The sequence below is a fragment of the Onychostoma macrolepis genome, chromosome 05 (genome assembly GCF_012432095.1).
Source record: "Onychostoma macrolepis isolate SWU-2019 chromosome 05, ASM1243209v1, whole genome shotgun sequence".
NCBI lineage: Eukaryota > Metazoa > Chordata > Actinopteri > Cypriniformes > Cyprinidae > Onychostoma > Onychostoma macrolepis.
In genome coordinates, this window is record NC_081159.1 from 11,351,952 (window position 1) to 11,372,737 (window position 20,786).

The 20,786-nt window shown below is 35.9% G+C and overlaps 1 protein-coding gene across 3 annotated transcripts in view; it reads left to right on the top strand.

Annotated features, from left to right (window-relative positions):
- The first annotated feature begins 2,908 nt into the window (after window positions 1–2,908).
- npffr2a (neuropeptide FF receptor 2a) overlaps window positions 2,909–20,786 on the top strand; it is a 30,650-nt gene continuing 12,772 nt past the window's right edge. The window contains exons 1-4 of one of the 3 annotated variants that reach the window (XM_058776422.1): window positions 5,250–5,337; window positions 6,210–6,317; window positions 7,255–7,592; window positions 13,734–13,833. In XM_058776422.1, the coding sequence (XP_058632405.1) occupies window positions 7,262–7,592; window positions 13,734–13,833 (431 nt within the window). In that variant the 5' untranslated portion in view covers window positions 5,250–5,337; window positions 6,210–6,317; window positions 7,255–7,261. Of the gene's footprint in view, window positions 3,022–5,249; window positions 5,338–5,826; window positions 6,318–7,254; window positions 7,593–13,733; window positions 13,834–20,786 lie in introns of those variants that run through there. The other 2 variants (XM_058776425.1, XM_058776423.1) reach the window with 2 other exon arrangements.

The window sequence follows — 20,786 nt, forward strand, 5'->3', positions numbered from 1 at the left end:
ATCCGTCCGCTGCGGCTGCCATACTGAGACTAGATACGCCCCTCATCTGATTGTAATCCAATGACAGAGACTCACATTTTGAAAGACAAGACAGTTAATTTAGCATATAGGATGTATTTTGAATGTCCGGTAGTCCTCAAATAACATTTTAGTCCCGTCTCGTCTTGTTAATGAAGACGCGGCATAAATTTCGTCATAGTTTTTATCATCAGACATTAATTTTAGCTCGTCAACGTCTCCTCTTAGTCACAGAAAAAAGGTTCGTTGACGAATATTTTTCGTCTTCGTCGACGAAATTAACACTGATGCACAGAGATACCGTGACGAGATCCTGAGGCCCATTGTTGTGCCATTCATCCACGACCATCACCTCATGTTGCAGCATGATAATGCACGGCCCCATGTTGCAAGGATCTGTACACAATTCCTGGAAGCTGAAAACATCCCAGTTCTTGCATGGCCAGCATACTCACCGGACATGTCACCCATTGAGCATGTTTGAGATGCTCTGGATAGTCATATACGACAGCGTGTTCCAGTTCCTGCCAATATCCAGCAACTTCGCACAGCCATTGAAGAGGAGTGGACCAACATTCCACAGGCCACAATCAACAACCTGATCAACACTATGCGAAGGAGATGTGTTGCACTGAGTGAGGCAAATGGTGGTCACACCAGGTACTGACTGGTTTTTGGACCCCCCCAGACCCCCCAATACAGTAAAACTGCACATTTTAGAGTGGCCTTTTATTGTGGCCAGCCTAAGGCACACCTGTGAAATAATCATGCTGTCTAATCAGCATCTTGATAAGCCACACCTGTGAGGTGGATGGAGTATCTCGGCAAAGGAGAAGTGCTCACTAACACAGATTTAGACAGATTTGCGAACAATATTTGAGAGAAATAGGCCTTTTGTGTACATAGAAAAAGTCTTAGATCTTTGAGTTCAGCTCATCAAAAATAGGGGCAAAAACAAAAGTGTTGCGTTTATAATTTTGTTCAGTTTAGTATCATAAGGAGATGTTATGCTTTAATAAAAATTTTAAAATGAGCTCCACCACCCTAGTTTGCTGACAGGTAATATGAAAAAATATTCGGTAACACTTTACTTGAAGGGGTGTGCATAAGACTGACATGACACCTTCATAATCATGGCATGACACATGTCATGAATATGAAGGAGGTTTTATGCATGTTTATGACAATTGTCATTAAGTGTCATTCGCTCAGTTATGTCATTTTTAATGCAAAGATGACATTATTTGACCTAACCCTAACCTAACCCTACCCCTACCCCTACCCTTACCCCTAACCCTAGCCCATAACAAAGACATCTCAAACAATGTCATCTTTGCATTATCTGAGCGAATGACACTTAATGGCAGTTGTCATAAACATGCATAAAAAAACCTTCATTTTCATGATGTGTCATGTCATGATTATGAAGGTGTCATGTCAGTCTTATGCACACCCCTTCAAGTAAAGTGTAACCAAATATTCTCCAAAAAAAAACAAAAAAACAACAACTCTTTTACTAAAACATATGTTTACTTTAGCTTTTACCACCTGCCTGAAAGGGACTTCCAAGCTCTCCAATTCCCCATTTAATCCCTGTCAGTCTAATCACAAGGTACTAGAAAATGAATAATTTATAATTCTCTTAACTATTCAGTGAGCAGCTTGTTTGCAGTGTTCTATCTTAAGAACAGGAAAACCCAACTAGCAGTTAAACTGCTTATCATACACACCCACAAACATACAACAGCGATGGATATATGCGACTCATTACAAAAGAGTTGCACTAGCAGAATTCAAAGTATCATTTGGGGCTTCTCACAAAGCAGTTTTCAGTCATTTATTGATGTATTTCCTATTGGACATAGTAAAAGGCTTTTACAAAAAAAAAAAAAAAAAAAAGAAGAAGAAAAACAAAAATAAAAAGCTTTTGGGGAGACATTTTCACTGAACAATGAAAAAATGAGAAGATACTTGAGGCATATATGGGTATAGAATCCTCTGGGGAACCTCTAGACATCCTTTTAAGGTATCCTATTGTGCACTCAGAGAACTTCAGTATGTATCTGTGATTCAAACCTTTGCCTTTATGAAGGGGTTACTGGAAAAACCCTTAAGTCTTTAGATCCTCAGAGAATGGCTTTTTTGAAAGAGAGCCTAGAGATTCTCAGTAGGGTTCTGAAGAACCCCAGTGGGGCCTCAAGTATCTTTTCATGTGTATATTGTTCATAGCTGCAATTTTTGCATCATTTTGTAAAACTGTGACAAACCTATCAACCAATCAGAAGCCTTAGAGGAAGCAGAATACATTAAACATGTATTTGGGGGGGGATGTAAATGTTGCAATTTTTTATTATTTTCCCCAAACATAAAGTCTGTCAGAGTTACATGAAGATTTTTTAAATCTCCCCATTGCAGCTTCATTTTACATGCTGTTAAACTGTGTTATTCTACCCTCTTTGAGATGCATGACCATACACACCCACTGCATCAGAAAATATTAGCTGGTCAGATTCTCTGCAGAATCTAAACTATGCTTACCTCTACCATTTCACCACAAAATGGTTATGTTTATAATTCTACTTTAGTAATTTACTGCTACACACACCCGTTGACCACAGAAAATGGATCTAAAAATCACCCCCGCTCCCCTAATATAGGCATTGCTGCATGCACGGTCCTTTAAATGACTCACCATGCCACTAACTCTCATCACTACTACATTCCACCCAAAGCCATCACATGGTTCACTACACTAATGAGCCACTATTTTTAGAGTGCTACAGAACACATACTGTAAAATCAAGCATAATCTTTATGAAACTATATACTGTGTGAACCTGAAGCCCTGAATAAATCAGTCATTCATGTTTTCACATTGTCTTTTTATTCCAGATAGGCAAACGATGGTATATCCATTGGGACTGACTATGGACATGCTCCTTCTGAACTTTTATTTGCAGCTCTTGGATAAATCATCCTTTAAGTCCTAGAAACAAGATAAAGGTTAGATTTATACTGTTGTATATACAGCATAATGGAAGTGCATTCACATACTCACTCACTAGATGATATGAATCAACATGGTTGCAAATACCAATAACAAATGGACATGGTAGCATGGCTAAACCATTTATTTATTAATTTTGTCAAATAGACACACAAACAAAAAGGCTATGACTAGGTTAAATAAGAATAAGAATTATTACATGATTTTCCAGGAGTGTGTTTAAGCAACTAAATTAACTAAATAAATCTAAAATCAAAGGAATAATGTTCAGACAGTTATTAATGTAAACAGTAATATTAGACATAATCCCCAGGGAGAGCTACCAAAATACTGAGGTGTCTGTCTCTCTCCCAGCCTTGGAAGCCAATTTCTGCTCACTTCACTTCACTGACACACAAAGCGCTCACGGCCTTTCATTTAATCTTATCTCTCAGACTCTTTCCAGTCACCACTATGCACATCAATTCCTTACTGACTGTGAATGATCTAGAACTGTTCGATATATTTAGTGCACATCTCTCCATTCACTGAGAGCCAGGTGTGTAGCCATCATTTCAGAAGTGAGGGGGACAGAAATGTAATATATGTCAGGGCTCGCAAAATTTCAAAATCCCTGGTAGCCCTTCGGGCAGGTACTCTTCAGATTTTGGTAGCCCGAAAATTAATTAACTAGCCCGAATTAAAAAATTACTATTTTCTTTTCTTTTCTTTTCTTTATTTATTTAATATAGAAAATCAGATAGGAATTTAAATGTCAATCAAAAATATTTTCAATACACAAATATCAACAAATATGAAGGAAGGAATTTTATTTCACTATTTACAGGGTATCTGCAGAATTTTTAAAATATATTTAATTTATGACCCATTTTAAGAGCTGCACAAGTAAAATGAACACAGAATGAGCGGGGTTGGACAATGTCTATGGTAACATACAGTTTTGAGCCATAAAATTACATGATTTACAGTTCAGATACAGGTTTCCACAAAAACAAAAATCTTATACAACAGCGTTTCAGGCTATAGGCCGTTTTATGAAAAGGATCAATCAAACATATAAATTGTTAATTTAAAACGTATAAATATTACTGTCTTAATTGTTTAGATTTTTAGAAGGCACATCAACTTCTTTCTCATTTACAACTCTATGTGTTTGTTGCGTAAAAACATGAGTTGATATTTGCATTGATCTGAGCATAAACAGTAAGAAAGGCTTATTGGAAATGCAAATTCATTCTCTGCCACGAGGTGGCGCTTCAGGAGCGCTGAAATATTGCGGTTTCCCCGGAAACGCTGTACACAAAGCAGCTCAGAGCTCATAAACGCTGCTTTATCAGGAATTATAGGTAAAATGAAATTAAAATGCCAACGACACGTTTCTGAGGACAGTCGGTTACCTTCAGATGCATTCACATAAAGACATCCGTGCCGCGTTTTGACTTGAAACGTGCCGCGCTCATTTATTCAATGACATCATTGCCTTTTGAAGTTTAATCCTGCCATATCGCGCAACTCTTGTCTTTCCGTCCCCAACTGTAAGACCTCTTGAAATTATAATTAAGACATTTCTTACACCATTTAACATATTTAAAACTTTTTATGGCCTTAATTTTGATACAACTCACTTTCAGAGTTTTTAAGGACCCACGGGAGATCTGTATTTAAGGTAGCCCGTCGGGCAGGCGGTGATACATTTTGGTAGCCCGACTGGAAAACACAATAGGCCCGGGACGTCGGGCTAGCGATTTTGCGAGCCCTGATGTAACATTATAATATAACATTTCTGTAATATATATAACCTACCAGTCAGTTTTTGAACAAAGACTTAATGAGACTTAGAGAAGTCTCTTCTGTTCACCAAGCCTGCATTTATTTGATCCCAAAGTACAGCAAAAGCAGTAATGTTGTGAAATATTTGTACTATTTAAAATAACTGTTTTCTATTTGAATATATTTTAAAATGTAATTTATTCCTGTGATCAAAGCTAAATTTTCAGCAAAACATTAAAAATCTCATATAGGCTACTTTATTTATTACCTGGAGATGACTTGAAAAACACAAATAAAGTATTGTCGCAATCGAATGTTTAATGTCTTCATGTTTCCAAACGTTTTTATTGTTCTGTGAAAACAACTGTTTTCATACAGCCATAGCCGGACTCTTTTGTCCATATTAGGAATTTCCTGGGACATCTTTCTGCGCGGGAGCGACCTCCGGCTTCGAGTATATTTTTGTTTGTTTGTTTGTTTGTTTTTGTTTAGCTCTCCGTGGTGTTCATCTCGCCTTATTCTGGGTCCGAATAAAACATCAGGTAATGCAACAGCACAGCAGTATCAGTCACCATTCATTTTCATTGCATGGAAAAAGATCTAGTGAATGGGACTGGAGACTGAAGCTACCGTCACTATCATTCTACTAAGCATCTACTTTTGTGCTCCCAAAGAAAAGAAACTCATAGCCTACTGATTCGGGCTTCATAAGGGTGGGTAAATGATGACAAGACTTTACACTTTTTGGATGAACCATCCCTTTAGGAAATCCAGGGAACTTGAGGGAATGTGTGCCCTGTTCACATACACTAGTGAATGGTGCCCTCTATTGCTGAAAGTACTGTTAACGTACGCTTAGCTATGTCAGTATAAATAAGATCCCAGAATGGAGATAACATAATTATAAAGAACCTATATGAGCATTAACAGTTGTAAATTTTAATTACAATCGATTGCGCAGAATATTTCCTGATTTAATATAGCAACTATCTCAGCTTTAAAACAACAGGTCACAGTGCAAAATAATAATAATAAAAATGCTTTGAACTTAACTGTTTACCTTTTGGTGATGTTTTCAATGTCCTGTAGTCCGGAGCCGAAAATCACACTGCCGCAGCCTAAAGTAGCGCCCAGAGCACAATTCAACACTGTGTCCATCCCCACGCGCGCCGTGACGCTTTAAAAGCGCAGCATCACTCCGCCAGTCTCGATTCTCAGTTCTCTCTCCCTCTCTCGTGCCTGCACATTGTTCACTGACAGTCCGCCGAAGAGTGTGAAAGTGACACCGGCAGCTTCGCTTCGCACGGAAAACTTGTTGAAACTACATACTAGGACGCACAATATGCCGGAGTTCGCGTTAAGAAGAAATTAAATTCATTTAAAAACATTAATTCAGTTGTTTTACGTTTAAAAGGCTTTCCAAATACTCCTTATGTCTCTCCGTGGAGCAACGGGCGAACAAGGAGGTGTTCGTTTTTACCTGGGAACAGGTAGTACTGTAGGGAAACCTGGTGTAAAAAAGGTAAGGAAGACATTATTGTAATAATGTATGTTTGGATACAAGAGGTACATTGTTTGTGTTTTGATTTGTTCATTTATTTCAAAATGTTAATGGCACAGTGGTCAATGTTGTTGTGCAAATGAAAGAGATGTGGTAGGCTACATAATATCAGTGGACATACTGTATATTATTAACAGCTGTAGCCGCTGTCGCGCAACTTAGTATTTAAACATACTAATGGAATTTACATTTGTACATTGATTTTCTGGTGGATGTAATATGAGTTAGCCTATGCTTTTCTAATAAAATGTTTTTATTTATTTATTTATTTTTTTGCCTTTGGAAGGTATATTTAACTGTATTTGATTTTATTATTATTATTAACATCTGTGAGATTTGTGATGATTTTGTTAACAAATAATAATAAAAAAAACTTTACTTCATTCATATGCCATATAAAAACAGTGAGCGCCAAGCAGCAAGCAGCATTGACCCATGAGGATTGATCCAGACTGTGTCACACAACTAGATGATTCAATTAATTGTATATCACAAATTAACTCAGAGCATCTTGGTTGCAGCCAATAAAATAATTCCAAAATTACATTAAATCAGACTCAAAGTCATCCCAAGTGCATTTAGTTTATGTCTTCTTTCTTGAGGCAAACATGATTGCATAGTGTAGACAACTGCAAACTACTTTATGAAAAGTAGCCTAATGGTAGGGTGTTGTCTGTCATTAATCATTTGCTTTAATCATTTGCTTAAAATATGCACAGTTAATTACACATGTGGAAGTCGGAGAGATAAGTAGATAAACAGATTTGTTCAGTTGCAGCTGCATGTCAGAGAGGTTGAAAGCAAAACAAGGGGAAAGACAATAAGGGAAAGACAAAGGCTTGATACTGAATGAGGAGAACAGAAAGCCCATCTCTCAACCCTATTCTATTATCCTCAGATCTAAAATGAACGAAACACTGGACCTGAACATTACCCTTGAGGATGATGGAAACTGGACTTTTGTCAATGGCTCCAATGAATTCTTCTTACCTCAGAACAACATTACATATGTTGGATATTACTTGCATCAGCCATCTGTAGCAGCAGTCTTTATAGTGTCCTACCTGCTCATATTCCTGGTCTGCATGGTTGGAAATGGAGTGGTGTGTTTCATTGTGTTACGGAGCAAAAACATGCGCACAGTCACCAACCTTTTCATCCTCAACCTCGCCATCAGTGACCTTCTTGTTGGGATTTTCTGCATGCCCACAACTCTTCTTGACAACATTATTACAGGTCAGTGCAATGCAATCTTTGCATCTTCTTTAAAGTTACTTGGTCTAGCCAAGGTTCATTTTTTAGTGTCTTGCATGCTTGAATTTTCAACTGACATTTATGGATCTCCTTAGGGTTGCCGTGACCAGAGAAGGCATCTATTCGAGTAGCCTGAAGGTTTTAAGTTAACACTGAGTTCAGGCTGTATTTGGCAGTAGAGGATGCTGTTCACCTTTGGAATGACAGAGTTTTAAGATAGGACCAGTATAAAAGCTGAACATGACAAGTCGGTCCAGAACTTTCATACAAATTAACATTTATGAGTGCTGCTAGACTATAAAAAATGTTTTTGGTGCCACCAAAAATGTAATATTGAATCACCAATTTTCTGAAATACATTCATACACTCATTACATTTCACTCACATTTAATGATAGCCACAAGACTGATGCAAATCATGTATGGTGATATACAGTAAACAATACATATACAGATAAACTGGGGTGTTAACATAGTCTGTTTATTCCAAACAGATTGCTTGAATTCCATTGGCGTGTATTTCTTGCAGACGTGTTTATGAGCCTAAAGTAAGAACTGGCACTGATATTGCTTTTCTGAGTGGGAACCTAAAATAAAATGACATGGCATTTTGATTATGAGATTGTTGCTAGTTATGCAAGATATTTGTTTGTCCCTGCAAATGACTAATTTCTCTGGTGAGTATGAATGTAACCATAACAAGCTAATTAGAAGCTAATGGATAATACCAAATTATAGCTAACAACATATGCTTCTACTGTCACTTAACATACTGTGACTATATTTATTTGAATATTACTTTTATGAGTTTGAGTGTGTATGAATTTAGTGGTCATTTACTTTTAACACAAAATGAAAGGACCCCAAAGGTCATATACAGTACTGGATGATATGTGTAACAACATAGCTGCTGTCTATTCACTCACTTTCAAGAGTGTTGTCTTCAAGAACTATGAAAATTTATATGTTGCACACATATTTATAGAAAATGCCATTTTGGTTCCAGCAATTTGATGATAAACTGATAATGATAAACTGTTTGTACTGCATGGATCATGGCTGGAAACAGACACACAATGCACAGCACAATATCAGCAGTTAAAATATCCTTAATTATAAATTATTCTTAAATGTTTTAAGATAATTCAAATTAGTTTATTTTTTATTTTGTGTAACCCAGCAGAACCATAAATGGCCATATTAATACTTATGTATTGTAGGGTTTTCGTACTAATCAAATTCATACAAATTTGCAAAAATATAAAATAGTTATGTTTTCTCATGAGATTGGGTTTACGAAATCATGCAAATTCTTATTTAATACTATTAATGTTACTGTCTGATATTCTAAGAAAGCAGTATTTCTACTCTTTACTGAGTGGTGCAGGAAGTATGTGTTTCCATAGAGACAAATTCATTACCAGAATTAATGTTCACTATACTTTAATCGCCTATAACGCGACAGATTAGTGTGACAACAACGGTTGCACTCAGTTGGGAGTAATGTGCATTGGTGGCTGCAATCAGTGACAGATTCCAGATTATAAGCTTGCCTAATTGAAATACCAAAATGTTCTGTGACTGTATGTAGCAATTTACCTCAGTCTATATCAGGGCTGTCTTTACTTCCAGCACCATGCTTATTAATAATTATAACCCATCTTGTCATTTATGCAGGTGGGAAATCTCTTGAAATTAGGCTGTTTTTTTCCCCACCTGTTGCGATGTCTTATTTTTATATTGAAAAACTCGAGGTGCATCTGGACATTGATTTAAAATGTTGAGTGAAAATGAGAAATGTTCACTAGGATGGTTGACAGTATGTGAGAAATAAATAATTTTTTCACAAGTCTTTTTACACAAATCACTGCTTTTTTGAGACGTGGTATAAATATGATTGTTTTCTGTGTGCTGTTCAGAAATATTGACTGGGGTTCTCTGTATATCTCTGTTTGAGATGGTTATTTACCATTTGTGTCTGGTTGGTTGGTTTTAGGATGTTGAAAATAATGTTTTAAACTTTGCTTACAGGAAATCTGAAATGATGCCAGTGCATTTAGACACCTGTTTACTTTGTAATAGACTCCTCGTTATTTATTTATTTTTTACCCCCTATTTCAATTTCAATTTCAATTTAAGTTTATTTGTATAGCGCTTTTTACGATACAATCGTTGCAAAGCAGCTTTACAGGAAATTAAGTTTCTACTAATATATATATATATATATATATATATATATATACACACACACACATACATATACATATATTTGTTCTCACTTACTGTCCAAAGTTTAGCCTGATAGCAATTCAGTGTAAGAGACATTTCATGCACTTCACACATTCCCATGTAATTAATTAGACACTGAATGCAATTTTATTTGTGGCTATTTGTGTGAGTAAGCCCTAGTGGGATGAGATGAAAGCTGTTCTTTCTGTCCAAAGTACTGCATTCTTATTAGATGTGTATTTATTCACACTAAAATGAAGTTACACATTACACTTAGTAATTAACACCATTGTTATTTTAAAGACTTTAAATGAAACAACTTTAAATGAAAGTAATGAAACGACTTGGTTAAACCAAACAAAAACCTTTGTTTTTGCACTTAATGGGTGAAAACAGCATTTTGTCCTTTTTTTGTATATGTCTGTGAGAAAGCACTCATTAAATAGGGTCAGTAAACAATATTCAAATAAGGTCAGTAAGAATATTTAATATTAGTCATCCAGGCAGCCCGGGGAAAGCACATGTGTGTTTTTTGTTCCTCAACTTCCTAAGGGGTCCTTGGGGCTCCTAAGTTTTCAACCCTTGGCATAAATTCTATTGGGAGAGGAGGTTGTAGGGCATGAAAAGACAAAGTTCTTACTGATTCAATGTAAAAAAAAAAAAAAAAAAAAAAATGCATTTCATTTAAATTGTAGTTAATAAAATTAAATAAAAGGGTGACTATTTTTTCACACACCTGCCTATATAAGTCCTCAGTTCTCCCCTTGTCTTTGTCCTGGATTAATGTTTTCTATGGTTAGTGTGTTGATGCATATTAAAGTCGTGTACTCCTGCGTTGGGCGCTTACTTCTACAACCACGTACCGTGACAATAATTGAGAGCTATCAATTTAACATTTATTAGACTTTAAAAAACTTCTAATTTAAGTAAGTTTAAAACAATCTTCACATAAATAATGTGAAAATATAGCCTAATTTAATAAAGTTATCAAACACTAAATTCTAAATTAAATTGTCAGACTTTGTCACTGTGTCTTGTGTTTCCCCTCCTCTCTTGCCCTTATTTGGTCTTCCTGTTCCTGTCCTTGTTTGGTGTCATCATTAGTTTATTAGTCCCCAGCCCTGTTTTATTAATTATCTAGTTTTCCCCAGCCCTTCTTAAGTCCTCGGCTTCCCTGACTCTGTGTCTGGTCTAATCGTCATTCTGTTTGTCTAAACCCCGAGTTCCATGTTCCTGGTGTTGTCTCCAATAAAAGGACTATTGAATATTCTTCTCGTCTCCTCGCACCTTGCTCCAGCCGCATTGTGACAGAAGACCAGACCCAAACAGTTACCTCTGCGTCTTTTCCCCCTGTTTTTGTTTCCAGTTTTTGAAAAGTTTTTGTTGTTCCTATTTTTTTCTCTGCGGCGATGGAGGCGGCGACTTCCGTCGACGGCACTTGATGACTCCACCCTTCTCTCACTGTTCTGGCACAGGGCCAATTCCCATCGTCCCGTGGACCTCCCAGACATCACAGGACTAAGATGGAGGGAAGGGATGCTCCGGTGGCTGGAGAGTGTCCCGAGCTCCCTGACACGCCATGGCCTCCTGTATCCCCGGATCCGCCATGGCCTCCCGAGATCCCTGACGTGCCATGGCCTCCTGTATCCCCGGATCCGCCATGGCTGCCCAAGCTCCCTGCTCCGCCATGGCCTCCCGAGATCCCTGACATGCCATGGCCTCCTGTATCCCCAGATCCGCCATGGCTGCCCAAGCTTCTTGTCTCCTTGTTCCAGCCGCATTGTGACATAAATGGAGATAAAGATTAAAACTACAGAAGTTATTGATTTCCTCTTTTTCTTTTGCTCTTTGATTAACAGACATCACGGGTTATTTTGGCTGCTACCTTGAAAACTGCTGCTGCTGAACTTGATGCCGATCTGACACTGCTTTACATGTGACTCATAAAAAAATAAATACTTGCATGCACAGTTTTAAGGCAGCTTTAATCGTCTTTTTTGTGACTTCATGACTTAACTGACGACACAACTTCGACATTGCATACTCGTAGTTTCATTTGGGTGTGAATATGATACAACACTTTAATATAGCCTAATACAGCGTGTGCCGGCACATTTGTGCGTGCACTTAAAGAGCATGCGCTAAGAGCACAGTATAACAGCTGACAGGACAGGAAGATTAGTTTTTACAGACATAGTCTGACAACTTCTCATCTGATCACAGTTCACTGATGTTCTGCGGAAGCTCCTCGTCACTGGTACCGTTTCCACGCTGGTTTGATTCGTGCCTGGCACGTCTGAAAAGTGTCCCATTTGATGTGTTCATAAAGACGTTCTGTAACTGAAAAAACTCAATTCTTTAGCAGTTGTGAGTGGAGTGGCCAAACCTAGCCCTGCCCCTGCGTTAAATATTTTGAACAAGTTAAACTGAAAAAATGAATCGCCTGCGTTAACACGCAAATTTTGACACCACTAATTTAAATACATGACATTGTCACAATGCTGTCGTAGTAGGATCCAGGGAAACACGGAGACGTGGAAACGGGAACTACGGACTTCATTATGATATTTACTGACTTACAGATATACAATCGCTAAATTCAACACTAGGAGGTCACGTACCAAACACATATGACAATAGAGACCGAACACAGAGGAGAGGGAACCCAGGAATTAAGTATACTGGGGAGACGAGATAATTAATGACACAGGGCTGGGGACTAATTAACTAATGACAAAAACTAGGACACGGACAGGAACCCCAAATAAGGTCACAAGAGGAGGGGAAAACACAAGATGAAGAGACACAGTCTGACAGACATACAAGATTCAATGGGAATTACATTCAGTTATCCTGTAGGTTACAACAAATGCTTGTTAGTATCATGGGCGTAGCTTGTTGAGGGGCCAGGGGGGCCCTATAGCGACTAAAAGATTTACATTTTTTTGTATTAATAAGATTACTTTTTATTTTATTTTATTTTATTTTATTTTATTTTAATTAATTTTCTTATTTGGAAGGGTCCGTTAAAATACAGTATCTGTTCTACCATGAGTCCAGGTCAAGATAGGCAGCACAAAACAAAAATTGCAAACAAATACAAAACGCCACAAATAAACAAACACAAAACGCAGTATCTAAAAAAACATAAAAATCCTAATCAGATATTAATACATTTACACATGTACAGATTCCATACTGTACTGTAATATACCTTAAAGCTCATTCTATACATATGGAGCATAATTTAAAAAAAAGCAGATCTACCCATCTCTGTAGAAAAATTGGAATCTTGATTAAAAATATGTCTGTTGAACTAGTATAATAGACACGAAGAACACATATGAATGGCCCCTAAGAGTCACTAAAACAACATGCAAATGAATTTGATCTCCTACAGATACTCCCCACCCCCACAGTGCAATTTTGTTAAGCCTTTCCCTAAGCCAATTCACCTCCTCCAATCATACACAAAATACAATAAATCCCACCAGATGGTAAGTGTGATAGCAACTGACCCACATGCTGTATACCAAGGCAAATCTGAAGGCATCTTGCTGTTCTGGCTCACTGCAGTGTGTTGATTAAACTTCAGCTAATTTTTGACTGGGGTTTAAAGGCAAAATTTGGCCAAATAAACTGAACTGATATTCAGGTTCATTAACCACAGTTTCCAGGAAAATGTTAATTAAAGTCTTAGTCAGTAGATTTATAATATCTGTATTTTTCAAATGTGGTCCTTTATAAGTTGTCAACATGCAAAATACCATCCACTGGACATGAAATGTATTACATCAGCTGCTTTGGTGACTCAGTGTCAAATGACACTCAACATGATGAACTACAATTTAGCCAGGATCATCTCTCAGTATGTAATCTCTATCTTCTCCCCAGGTTGGCCGTTTGGAAGCATGGTCTGCAAAATGAGCGGAATGGTCCAGGGCATATCAGTCTCAGCCTCCGTTTTCACCTTGGTTGCCATAGCAGTTGACAGGTAATGTCATGGTAATATCATCACGTCTCTCAGTTCAGGCATTAATGATGCACTGTCAAAAGATCACATGACTTGAATGACAGTTGCTATTTCAAAAAATAGTTAAATAGCATTTGGGCTTGAAAATTTGAAGTAATGGTTCTCAGCCTTTGTGACTAGAAGACCCCTCGTTATCCAATGCAATATATTCAAATCCCCTGCATTTAAAAGCTATATCTGGTATTTCTCTTTACATCTTTATTTTATGTGTTTATTGACATTTTAATTTAGATTAGTGTTCTTTGGTTGTAATAAAAGGAAAAGTTCACTCAAAAATGAAGATTTGCTGAAGATTTATGCACCTTCAGGCTATACAGGATGTTTCAGTTTGTTTCTTCATCAGAACAGATTTTTTAGAAATGCATCATTAAATCACTTGCCCACCAAAGGACCCTCTGCAGAGAATCTTCTTACGGCACCCATTCACTGCAGAGGATTCACTGCAGAGAACTCATCTACTGTACATCTTGGATGGCCTGAGGGTACAATTTTAGTGAATTTAATTTTTTGGGTGAACAGTGTATTCATTTAAACATCCCTTTGGAGGTTTGCTAAAGCCTGTTGTTCAATAACCACTTATTTAAAGAAATAATTTTGTTTAAACCTAGATAACATTTGGCCTCATTTATGAAACATTAAATACTATAAAGTTTTGCCATTCATGAAATAATTTTACTTAAATTTCTGTATTCAGTTCACAGAGACAGTTGTGATTAAACATAAATTCAGCTTATATTCCATTAACAAGGCTGACTGATTTTAAAATTAATTTAGATTAGGAGGTAATATGATTGATATTAACTATGTTGATCATGAAAGAGTCACCGAACCTGCAGAGTGGTGCATAATAGTATAGAGATCCTAAGAGGGGCTTGATATTTGATGAATCTGATAAGGACAAGCACCATGCTGTGGTGTATCTTAGTCCACTGTTAGGTCCAGGCTGTTGCTATCGGAATGGTTCTGTTTCCTTTGGATTGGACAGCTGGACTTCCATACCCACCGGATGTCATTGTTATATCATCACGGCATGGGGCCTTTGGGGAAAGCAGTGAGATATGTGTATGTGTGTGTGTTTGTGTGTGTGTGTACTGGTATATATGGTTTATAAGGACACAAATGTGTATAATAACATGGGTACTACAACGTAAACATGGTTTATGTTTCCTGTGTCACTTCCTGTGTCCCCGTAAAACAAAAGGCTTAAAAAAACATACAAAAGTGTAAGTGGTAGGTTTAGGTGTAGGGTTGGTGTAGGGCAATAGCACATACTGTTTGTACAGTATAAAAAACATTATGCCTATGGAGAGTCCTCGTAAAACACAAATGCCAGATTGTGTGTGTGTGTGTGTGTGTGAGAGAGTGTGTTTGTATGTGTGTATGCGTGTGTGTGTGATATTGCTGTAGTGCATCTGTTCCTGCTTAATAAACTCTGAAAAGAAATCCTGCTCTGAAAACAAACTGATATTGCATTTAGGTAAAACAGAATCCATTTTATTTGGGTCTAAAAAAAATTTGAATAAGGTTTCTAAGTTGTCTGTTAAGGTGGGGGATTGTTTAATATCAAATAGAACTTCCGTTAATTATCTTGGATGTATCCTTGACAATGATTTAAGTGGTGTAAGCATGGCTATGAAAGTCCTGGGTAAGGTTAATGCCAGAACAAAATTTAGTTTTAGTTAGTTTTCTTGATAAACAGATGATAAAGTTACTTGCATCATGTTTAGTGTCATGTCATTTTGAATATGCATGTATTTCTTGGATGTCTGATTTGACTTGTGGTTGGTTGGATAAGTTACAAAAATCTCAGAATAAATTGATAAGGTTAGTTTCAGGGTTTAGTCGTTTTACACATGTGGAGGTTTCCCATTTTAAGTCTCTTGATTGGTTACCTATAGAAAGCGGACTAGAACATATTAAATAAAAAATGGTACATACGATTATCAATAATAGAGCTCCTTTATATTTTAATGCACATTTTTCTAGGGTAAATGAGCAACATTGTTATAAAACTAGGCAAAGTCTTATGGATATTACATTATGTCGTTTTAAAACTATGTATGGTCGTAGGTCTTTTAGATATTCTGGGGCACTTTTGTGGAATAAATTACCTCTGGATATTAAGGGTATTTCGACTATGGTTAGTTTTAGTTTAAAAGATAAAAGTTGGCTCTTAAGTAGGGTGCTTTGTTGATGAATTTGTATTACGTACGTGGTTATTTGTGATTGTAAATTTTTGTAAATGTGGAATTTTATTGTAATTTTTGTATTTATAATGCAGTGCCAGTGTACCTGTTACCGGGAGTGGAGTTTGTGCTTTACATCAAGGACCACAATGGAAACAAGTTTTATTTTAAACTTTATTGTGTTATCCTTGACGAATTGAGTGTATTCACTACTTTTTTTGTCAAATAAACAAACAAAACAAAACAAATACCACCAGACGGTGAATTAGGGAGATATATTAACCCTGATCTCCACTTATTTTACTCCAAATTTTTTTTTTACACATGGCATCACATTTAATTACTTGTTAACTAGTCAGCTGAGGTCATGTTTTTCACTCTCAGTTTCCCTCTAAGCTCTCTGTATGTTCCCTTTCTGTATGATGTATATGTAATTTGTAATATGTATATGTAATATGTAATATGATGGTTATGACTATCAATGTAGTGTGGATATCTGTCTTAAGGCGTTATAACAAAAACTTGAGAGGACACAACAGGGCTATATTGGCTATAAATGGGCTGTATGTTAACCCTTCTTACTATTTCAGATACATTTATTATTAACTGGTGCATAACATCAACCATTAAGGCAAACATTTTAGTCTGGTCTCATTTTCAATTTTGTTTTTATTCTGACCGTTCCTATAAAATGTAAAAGTAATTAACTGAGTTTTCAGGCACTCTCACATGAATGAATGAATGAATGAATGCATGTTTTACATGAAGATTTCATGGTCAGTTTGCCTCACTTGTAAAATGTTTCATGAGCGCGATAAATCACAGTCTATTATGTGTATAAATGAGTGTATAGGGATAGTTAATTTGTAAATATAGGGAATTAAATTTGTCCACTAACAATACTAACAATAGGGAGTGCTTTCAGCCACAGCTCAGAGTAATACATTCTGTATGGCATTGAAAATAAATGTGAACGTAACAGGTTTCTGAAAAAAAAAAGAGATGTATTAGGGTAAACGTATCTATTAAGCTCACGTACCCAAGCACACTTCCATTTTTGAGATCAGATTATAAAAAAAAATTATTTATTATCATACTTGATGTCTTAACCAATTGATATGTTTGTTACTATATACCTCCTATAATAATTTCAAGTCAATCAGATCATTGCACACTGAGATATGGGTCTCCATGTGCTCACACTGTCTGGCGGCCATTTTGAAAGCGGTCTAAAAACTTTCACCAAAAGAGGAGCCTTTTTTAGATGTTTAAGCCTTTATTTTGGGTAAGTTTCACAACTTATTGTAAAATTAAGAGATTAATGTTCAGACTTTTGCATATTATAACCTGGAACTTGAATGTGGGAAATAATTACATTAGATCCAAAAGATAGTTTTAGCAATACAGCGCAGATGCTACAGAACACAGTTAGCTGACTAGCTGTATAAGATTGTGTGCTACGCTAACATATTACTTCTCAGGCATTACTGGCTTGTACTTTTACTTTCTTAATATTATAAATTAACAGTTTATTGCTGGTCTGTAGTTTTACAGTGCTGTAATTTTTAAAGATTTCATATTATTGTAAGGTGAGCTTAAAGGGTGCACTACTATGAAAATCACACAGCTTCAGTGTGACATCAATAAGAAAAAGTATAATTTCATAGATATTGTTAATAATAGTTGTTTATATTAAAATATGCAAGAACTTAATACATGACCTAGACTATTTATTTAACAAAATCCTGTCATTTTAATTAATATTACATGAAATTTATGAAAAATTGTTGCCGCTCCCATTAAGCTCAGTGTGCTCCTTTTAAGCTATGTAAATTCTTCATAAACAGATTTTAAATATTAACTGATGGTTGTCACTTTAAGTTAAGTTAATCGATTTTCTATGGATTCTGTCGACTCAAATCTGCAGACTGGCTCTGACCTTTGCCAACTAGCATCAACTTCTCCAGACTGTAAATCTGTGGAAAATCGGGGCAAAAATTGTGCAGTGTATTCCAGCCTTAAGAGACTATAGATAAGTTGACATCCATTTAATAAGGGGTTTCATAATGAGGCTAGTTTCTGTGTTCATACCCATGAATTAAATGTTTTATTGGTTTGTTTTATTTGATTTTTGAATGTGTTACTTACCTGAACGTGGACTATGTTGCAATGTGCTTAGATGACACTTCATTATGAATATATAACTGATCGACTTGAATGCCTTGTTGCTTGATTTTAGTGTTCTGGTTTTTAGTGATTGACTTTGTACCTTCAAAAAAATATATTTTTTACAATTATTCTTTAAAAATGTTCCTTAAAATAAACAATAATTTTTAATAAAACATGATATGAACAGGGGTGTGCTTAAAGGGTACAAAAATGTACCCATTAAGCACAGCCAGACTTTTTGAATTTAATGATGTATATCTTAATTGAAATGCTTTTGTCATTTAAAATAAAATAAAATGTTTTTTTTGTTTTGTTTTTTGTGAGAGATTAATATTTTATTTTAACATATTTTTTTGTACTAATACCAATATCTTGTGCACTAAAAATGTCTCAATGTAGATTTTGGTGAGCTTAATAGGTACGTTTACCCTATATGCTGCGCATTTATTGAAAATATTATCACATATTGCTAGAGGAGTTGAAAAGCCTGCAAGGCATGCATTTAAAGATTTAATATTGTGTGCTTACATTTTGCAGTGTTGTTTGATTTCTGTCCTACCTACTATATAAATACAGCAGGTAAAATAAGTATTGAACATGTCACTATTTTTCTCAGTAAATATATTTCTAAAGGTGCTGTTGACATGAAATTTTCAACAGATGTCGGTAACAACCCAAGTAATCCATACATACAAAGACAACAAAACAAATAAGTTCAGAAATTAAGTTCTGTGTAATAAAATGGAATGACACAGGGAAAAAGTATTGAACATGCTTACTGAAATGTATTTAATACTTCGTACAAAAGCCTTTGTTGGTTATGACAGCTTCAAGATACCTCCTGTATGGAGAATCAAGTCGCATGTATTGCTCAGGTGTGATTTTGGCCCATTCTTCCACATAAATACAAACAGTCTTCAAATCTTGAAGGTTCTGTGTGCCTCTTCTATGAACTCTGATCTTTAGTTTGTTCCATTGATTTTCTATTGAATTCAAGTCAGGTGATTGGCTGGCCATTCTAGCAGCTTTATTTTCTTTCTCTGAAACCAATTTAGAGTTTCCTTGACTGTATTTGGGATCATTGTCTTGCTGGAACGTTCACCCTTGTTTCATCTTGATCATCCTGGTAGGTGCTGGGACTGAACCAGCTAATATTAATTTCGCTGACATGGGGCAGGATTCCTTTGTAATTACTGATTGGCTTTCCATACCTTTTTGCACCTCCCTTTCTTCATGTGCTCAATACTTTTCCCTGTGTCATTCCATTTTATTACACGTAACTTAATTTCTGAATTTATTTGTTTTGTTTGTATGTATGGATTACTTGGGTTGTAACATCTGGTGAAAATTCCATGTCAACAGCAACTTTAGAAATATATTTACTGAGACAAATAGTGAAGTGTTCAATACTTATTTCACCCGCTGTATGTATGTGTGTGTGTGTGTGTGTATATATATATATATATATATATATATATATATATATATATATATACATAGTTTGGGGAAATGCAAGGGTACACGGAGGCCATCAGACTTCTCATTTCAAATAGCTTTTATATTTGTTGTCTATTCTGCAGATAATAACAGTTTACTATGGCAATAGCTAGCTGTGTAAAGCTGTGCACCAAGAAGATTGCTGTAAATTATCAGTATTTGTAAAATGCTGTCACTTTCGTGTGTTTTTAAACTTTTGTACATAAAGCTTTCACATCAATTACTCTGCTACATATTCTCATATAGCTTCTCATTTGGTCTTGCAACATAGGTTGCAGGTGCCTTTTTACAGAGTGTTTTTCACTAAAAAGCATATTCAAAGCATCACATTAGATGTTTTGTTTTGTTTGGGTTTTTTTAGTTAAAGTGTTAGATGTTTTTTAGATAAAAACAGTTGTACTTGATGACTATTAAGAGTGCAGATTAGTTGAGCGTACTTTTAATTTGTGCTTAACGGAAAAGGCCATTTAAAGGCCATTTTATTGTACTATTTTGTATTGAAGCCATTGTATTGTATTGAATGTTTTGAACCCAAATGTACTGTAGAGAAGAAACACTGAAAAAGCCTCAATCAATAGTGTGACTGCATTATATAATGAACTAATGTGAGGAACTAAAACACTCTTTTTAAAAAACAAAAAACACTTCAAATTAGGTCCGTGTATGTTGTGTTCATTCGTTTTTTGATTTAAAATTGAAAACAGAAACATGAAACCATTTTCATTTTTAATTTTTTCCAAAAAAAAAAAAAAAAAATAAGTAATCGCCTTGATTTTCATTTTTATACTCAGGGGTTGAAAATGGATAAACAGCTTGAATGTTCGAATTCCATGTGTGGGCGGAAATGAAGCACCCCTTTTCACTGATTGGTCAAGCAACGATCAAATGGTGCCATCATCATGTTGTCTTCAGTTTTGTGCAACAGAATACGCTGTTAAAGCGTTTATTGCAACTCATGTGTTTCATCTCCCTCTCATCAAACAACCAGACTAACAAATAGCTTGACACAAATCATACTGTGGCAGCGCCTAGCAGAGGTGGAAAGTAACGAATTACATTTAC